Source organism: Nyctereutes procyonoides, unplaced genomic scaffold (assembly GCF_905146905.1).
Source record: "Nyctereutes procyonoides isolate TBG_1078 unplaced genomic scaffold, NYPRO_anot_genome, whole genome shotgun sequence".
Taxonomy (NCBI): Eukaryota; Metazoa; Chordata; class Mammalia; order Carnivora; family Canidae; genus Nyctereutes; species Nyctereutes procyonoides.
The window spans coordinates 2,194,546-2,201,733 of NW_026575020.1; the positions used below are offsets into that span (position 1 = coordinate 2,194,546).

A 7,188-nucleotide genomic window follows, 5' to 3' on the forward strand; every position below is an offset into this window, starting at 1 on the left:
AGTTCATGCCGGGCTGGAGTTACTCCCATCAGGAGGGACGGACTATAGCTGGGTCAGCTGCGAGCAGCCTGCAGCATTGGCTTGTGGTCGCAATGAGTTTGCCTCTCAATCCAAAACCTTTTCTGAATGGATTAACAGGAAAGCCAGTAACGGTGAAACTGAAGTGGGGAATGGAGTACAAAGGCTACCTTGTGTCTGTAGATGGCTATATGAACATGCAGCTTGCAAACACAGAAGAATACATAGATGGAGCTTTGTCTGGACATTTGGGTGAAGTTTTAATAAGGTGTCATAATGTCCTTTATATCAGGGGTGTTGAAGAAGAGTAAGAAGATGGGGAAGTGAGAGAATAGCATCTTTTGTGGGGAATGTTTTTTATATATATTTCTAGTGTTGATGAGGGTTTTGAGAAGTGAGGGCTTTTATACAGTATTTTTATACACCACGGAAGGAAGTTTAAATGAATACATTCTGAGGGATAAACTGGCAGTTCTCTGGATATGTAAAATCACATAACCTTTGACCAAGCAATTCTGCTTCCAGGAATCACCTGGGTCCCTGATAACTAGCGACATGTGTTATGCACCAAGATGTATGTATAGGGATGTGTGCTGCAGCAGTGTTTATAATGCTGAAAAGCAACCTTGCTGTCCATGTGTCCATCCATAGGGGTGTGTTCAAATAAACTTACATTATCCCTGTTAAGGAACACGAAGGAGCCATTTTTAATAATATAAGGTAGAGGCGTCTATCATCAGGATGAAAGGTGGCCAACACATTGTAGGTGACAAAAATCAGTTTGTCAAAAAACAAAAGTATTTTTAAGTGCACATGGAGGAAAAAAGGTGATGAGTGTGTGTGCACATGTGTTGAGGGGGGCTGATGGTGTGGAAGAAGCAGTACATGTGCAGGCTGGATGTGAGAGATGGCATGTTGAATTTAGGGTGAAGGAGGAAAGTATCAGATAGTGAACTGGAGAAGTCAGCCAACACCCAACCTGGATGTGCCTTGCAAAACAGGAAGTTGCTGAAGGTTGCTGAACTGGACTGGAGAAAGATCCCTCTAGCATCAATGACACAGGTACGGAGGAGTAAAGCAAGGGACAAGGTTACCAGTCAGGCCTGAAATGAGCAGGGCCCTGTCCAAGTTTGGAGAGGAGGAGACCAGGGATGCCTGGGTGGCTCAGTGGTTGAGCGCCTCCCTTCTGCCTGGGGCATGTTCCTGGAGACCCAGGATTGAGTCCCACATCAGGCTCCCTGCATGGGGCCTGCTTCTCCCTCTGCCTGTGTCTCTGCCTCTCTCTCTCTCTCTCGAACAAATAAATAAAATCTTAAAGAGAGAGAGAGAGAAGGGGACCGATTCAAGAGACACTGAGGGGGGAGGATCTCTAGGAGTTTCAAGATGACTGATTATGTAATGGGGGTAAGGGAGAAGAAGGAGTGTGAGCGGACAGGTCTCAATCATTGGGTGATTACTGAGACCCAGAGAAGTCAGGAGGAGTGTGGATACAGGTTGAGTTTGAGAGGCCTGGGAAATATCCAGATGGAGCTAGGGGACCGTAGGTGGCAGAATTCTCAGGCCTAGAACTAAAGGGCAAGCTCTAAGATGGAGAGTGAGCTGTACCTAAGTGGCAGTTAAGGCCATAGGTGTGAATAGGGTCACTCAGAGAAAATTCGTGGAATGGGATGGTCCTAGGCTGGAAGAGGACTGGAATAGAACCTAATAGAATAGAAAGCATGCATTGCAAAGACAAAATGAAGGAGCAATCAAAAGCAGAAGAAAAACCAGTGTGTATCAGTGAGGTTGGGTTGCCTACTCACTTCTGGCAGAGCCCTAATTTTGTTCTGCATTCCACCCTTCTTCCAAGTGGTTTGGCAATAAATCCTGATTAATCCAAGCCAATTATGGTCATCACAGTTTCCTTGCCAAGGACTAATTTAGGAAGGGACATATGATGGAATTCAGGTCAATGGGAATGTGAGGAAAGGCTCTTGGGGGCTCCTGGGAAAGGTCTCTTCCCTGATTAGAAAAAGACATACAGGAAGAGACACACTCTGTTCTTTAGCTGCGTGTTGTCATGTCTGAATATGGCACCTGGAACTGCTACAGTTGGTTTTTAATGTGTAGAGGAGGGCATCTTTTTTTTTATAAATTTTTATTTATTTATGATAGTCAGAGAGAGAGAGAGAGAGAGAGAGAGAGAGAGAGAGGCAGAGACACAGGCAGAGGGAGAAGCAGGCTCCATGCACCGGGAGCCCGATGTGGGATTCGATCCCGGGTCTCCAGGATCGCGCCCTGGGCCAAAGGCAGGCGCCAAACCGCTGTGCCACCCAGGGATCCCTAGAGGAGGGCATCTTGAGGATAAGCCATCGTATTGAGGGTGCTAGAGCAGAAAGATGAAAGGCACCTGGGTCCCAGATGACATTACTAAGCCATGAAATTAATCAATCCTGGAGCAGCACCATAGCTGGACTTCTTAAAATGTAGGATTTATTTTAGGGCACCTGGGTGGCTCAGCCAGTTAAACATCAGATTCTTGATTTCAGCTCAGGTCATAATCTCAGCGTCGTGAGGTGAAGCCCCACATGGAACCCTCATGGAGCCCTCATGGAGCCCCACATTGGGCTCCATACTCAGCACAAAATCTGCTTGGGATTCTTTTCCTCTTCCTCTCCCTCCCTTCTCCTTATCTTCTCCCTCTCCCTCTGCTCCTCCTCCTGCTAACAGGAACATGCTCTCTCTCTTTCTAAAATAAATAAATAGGGGATCCCTGGGTGGCACAGCGGTTTGGCGCCTGCCTTTGGCCCAGGGCGCGATCCTGGAGACCCGGGATCGAATCCCACGTCGGGCTCCCGGTGCATGGAGCCTGCTTCTCCCTCTGCCTGTGTCTCTGCCTCTCTCTCTCTCTCTCTGTGTGACTATCATAAATAAATAAAAATTTAAAAAATAAAAATAAAAAAATAAAATTAAATAAATAAATTGATTAATTTTAATGTAGGATATATTTTTCCTTATGGTTTAAACTATTTATAAAATCTTAAAAAAAAAAAAGAAAAAAAGGATACCAAGAATAAAAGAAAGGGGTAGGCAGCCTGGGTGGCTCAGCAGTTTAGCACTGCCTTCAGTCCAGGGCCTGATCCTAGAGACCTGGGATCGAGTCCCACGTCAGGCTCCCTGCATGAAGCCTGCTTCTCCCTCTGCCTGTCTCTCTCTCTCTCTCTTTCTCTCTCTGTCACTCATGAATAAATAAAAAAAAATATTTTAAAACAATAAAATAAAAATAAAAAATAAAAGAAAGGGGCATATGTATCACTCACAAATTTTAAAAATATATTGTAACAACTGTATTTCACTGTAATTGGTGTCCATGGTAGTTTTGTGTATATTGCATGCATTCAAATACATCATCCACCAGGCAGCCAAAGGCACCCACAGTGTGAAAAAGGCTAGGAGCTCTGGCTGCAAAGGCAAAGAGAGAAGGGGAAGTTGGTACAGTGGAGATGGAAATGTGGGGGTCCTGAGTACCCTGCTTTTTTGAACATGGGAGAGGTTTCCATGTGGCAATACTGCAGGCACAGAGAAGGGACTCTGAGAGCCAAGGTCCCTGAGGAGGCTGGAGCTATTGGGATGCAGGGCTCAGGTGGAGGGATTAACCACAGGAAGGAAACTTTTCCCACAATAAAAGGGAGGAAAGGATGAGTGTAGATAAAAATAAGTGTTTTGGTGGGGTGGCAGTAGGGGGCAGGAAGTTGAGGGGGCTTCTATTTTCACTGTCAAGTAGGAGTAAAGTTATCTGCTGAGAGTGAGAATGATGGGAGACGATAAGGTAGGGAGCAGAAGAGGGCTGACAAGGACAGGGAGAGGGACCACTGGCCCCCCACCAGGTTGTCATGGCAACTGTGGGTGTGGTGTTCAGCTGCTCAAGTGTAGGAGTCAGAGGGCAGACAGTCAGCTAGAGCCGGGGCTGGGGTTTTACCAGGGGGTTGAGGTGAAGATCAGGGGAAGACAGGAGGGACCTCCTTGTCCAGCAGCTGCTCGGACAAGCAGGTTAAGCAAGAAGGGGCGGCTAGCTTGGGATAAAATCAACATTAGGAGGAAGAATGGGACAAAGGAAAGGCAAAAGTGGGGATGCAGGAAGTGGTAGTATAAGAGGGAGCCCATCAAGTTGAAGGTTAAGGACACCTGGGTGGTTCAGTGGTTGGTTGTCTGCCTTCAGCTCAGGCGTGATCCTGGGTCCTGGGACCAAGTCCTGCATTGGGTTCCCCACAGGGAGCCTGCTTCTCCCTCTGCCTGTGTCTCTGCCTCTCTCTGTGTGTGTCTCTCATGAATAAATAAATAAAATCTTAAAAAATAAAAGTTTACGGTTAAGTAGTTCACAGGATGGCAAGTGCTGAAGTCTGTCCATTGCATGAGTGACAAGGAGAGCAGTAAAGGGCATTAGAGCTGAGGACGTCAACTCCAGTCGGGGCCATCCAGATGGATGTAGAAGTCACCTAGTAGGAAAGTGAAGTTTAGAGTGGAAGGTCTAGTGGAAGAGTGATTTGGAAATAGGTACATCATTGGAACAAGTGGTAGAAGAGTCTAATGGTGGTGAATAGTGTGTGCCTCAAGGGAGGAGGAGGGCTTTTACAGGAAAGTAAAATAGTAATCGTCTAAAAGCAGCAATAAGGAGGGATGCCTGGATGGCTCAGTGGTTGAGTGTCTGCCGTTGGCTCAGGCATGATCCTGGATCCCAGGATTGAGTCCCATATCAAGCTCTCTGCGGGAAGCCTGCTTCTCCCTCTGCCTCTGTCTCTGTGTCTCTCATAAATAAATAAATCTTAAAAAAAAATAAAAGTAGCAATAAGGAGATAAGAGAATACCTGTCCACCATGAGGTGGAGAATGGGGAGACATGCTCCTGCTGTGTAGCCAGGGCTTTAAAAAATAATGAGCTTTTATTAAAGAGGCTGGGGGTGGGGGGAAATCCCTGGGTGGCTCAGAGGTTTAGCGCCTGCCTTTGGCCCAGGGCGTGATCCTAGAGTCCCAGGATCGAGTCCCATATCGGGCTCCCTGCGTGGAGCCTGCTTCCCCCTCTGTCTGTCTGTCTCTCTCTCATGAAAAAATAAATAAAATCTTAAAATAAATAAATAAAGAGGCTGGAGAGAATCAGACAGTTGTGCCCAGACCTGATCTAAGACAGTGGCTTCCAATCCCGCAAGATAGTCCCCTCCCATGCCCAACCCCAACTGAGAGGCATTGGCGAACCAGCAAAGGCCTATTTGACTTCATGATAGTGGGGGTGGGGGATCCTGGCATTTGGTACCCAGAGATCAGAGATGCTCAATGTCCTGCAGTGTGCAGGAGAGGAACTGTTTGCCTAGGATGCCCATAGCGCAGTGAGGAACTGTTCTGCCCAAGATGCCCATAGCGAATCCCATCACACACTTTATGGAGGAGGAGGATAGGATTCAGAGAGCTGAGATAAGTATTTAGGTCTTGGAGCTTCTGTAGTCTTGATATTATATTAAGTTCTATGTGTATGTCTGAGGTCACTGTGGTAATTAACGTTGGCTGGCAAATCCAACCCCCTCTCCCTTGTCACATCTCAATGATGGACCTACGGTTGCCTCAGTTCCAGCCACTGGAAGTTAAGCAGAAGTTATGGAGTAAGACTCCTGGGACAACTTTTTCAAAAAGGCTAGTGCAGCTGGAGACCCCTGCCTCCTTTGCTCTGCTCCTAGTCTTCTGCTTGGAACTTGGTCCAGCAGCCAGCTTGTACCCATGAGCATAAAGGCCACACATGAGTGATGGTGGAACACAAAGATCGACAGGCCAGGTGTCCTTGGTGGCTTCCTGATAGATGCCCCAATCCTGGACTGCCCACCTCTGGACTTACCAAGTGAGAAACACAAACTATACTATTTCTTTAGCCTACTGTTAATTGAATGGTCTGTTCATTGCAGCTGAATGTCATAAGGCCAGTTAGCAACAGTTGAGGCCAAACTCATGTTTTCTCTCTCACAATCTAATAGCCTTTCCCTGATAGCAGCGGTTCTCTAAGTGTGGTTTCCAGACAAGCAGCGTTGCCTGGGAACTTGTCAGAAATGCAGAATTTCTAAACTTTTGAAACAGAAACCCTTTATTTTCTAGAGCTTCCACTGTTTTCATATTTATGTTGACATTTTTGGTCCATTTTGTCTCTACTAATGTTTTTTACACTATTAATACATCCCTCCAGCTATGCCAGGCTAGGGTTTTTGGCTAACTAAAACTATGTAGGCAGGGTGCCTGAGTGGCTCAGTTGGTTAAGCACCTGCCCTTGGTTCAGGTCATGATCTTAGGACCCTGGGCTCTCTGCTCAGCAGGGAGTCTGCTTCTCCTCCCTTTGCTCTCCCCTAGCTTGTGCTCTCACTCTCTTGCTCTCAAATAAATAAGTAAAATCTTTTTAAAAACCAACTATTTGGGACGCCTGGGTGGCTCAGGGGTTGGGGGTCTGCCTTCGACTCAGACTGTGATCCTGAGTCCTGGGATTAAGTCCTGTACAGGGCTCCCCACAGGGAGCCTGCTTCTCCCTCTGCCTGTGTCTCTGCCTCTCTCCCTGTGTCTCTCATGAATAAATGAACAAAATCTTTTTTTTTAAATTTATTTATTTATTCATGAGAGACACAGAGAGAGAGAGAGAGGCAGAGACACAGGCAGAGGGAGAAGTAGACTCCATTCAGGGAGCCCGACATGGGACTTGATCCCGGCTCCCCAGGATCACACTCCGGGCTGCAGGCAGTGCTAAACCGCTGCGCCACCGGGGCTGCCCCTAAATGAATAAAATCTTAAAAAAAAAAAAAAACAGCTATTTAAGCACAACATAATATATAGAGATGTTGAACTATTCACTATGTCATAGACCTGAAACTAATGTAATACTGTGTGTCAGCAATATTCAAATAAAAGCAATATTCAAATAAAAAATTTGGGGGATCCCTGGGTGGCTCAACGGTTTAGCGCCTGCCTCGGCCCATGGAGTGATCCTGGAGTCCCGGGATCCAGTCCCACATCAGGGTCCCTGAATGGAGCTCGCTTCTCCCTCTGCCTGTGTCTTTGCCTCTCTCTCTCTCTCTCTCTCTCTCTCATGAATAAATAAATAAAATCTTTAAAAAAATTTTAAAAGACTACTTAGGAGGTTTATTACAATTAAATGTAAGGGCCCGGG

At 46.5% G+C, this 7,188-nt stretch overlaps 1 protein-coding gene across 1 annotated transcript; it reads left to right on the top strand.

Moving 5' to 3' along the window:
- LOC129512581 (small nuclear ribonucleoprotein F-like) lies at positions 1 to 601 on the top strand. Its single transcript, XM_055329944.1, has one exon. The coding sequence runs from the start codon at positions 6 to 8 to the stop codon at positions 327 to 329; it is 324 nt and encodes a 107-aa protein (XP_055185919.1). The 5' UTR covers positions 1 to 5; the 3' UTR covers positions 330 to 601.
- The last annotated feature ends 6,587 nt before the right edge of the window (positions 602 to 7,188 follow it).

Bases quoted from the DNA above. Each gene is read 5' to 3' on its own strand.
- LOC129512581 (XM_055329944.1), top strand. From the start codon at position 6: ATGCCGGGCTGGAGTTACTCCCATCAGGAGGGACGGACTATAGCTGGG.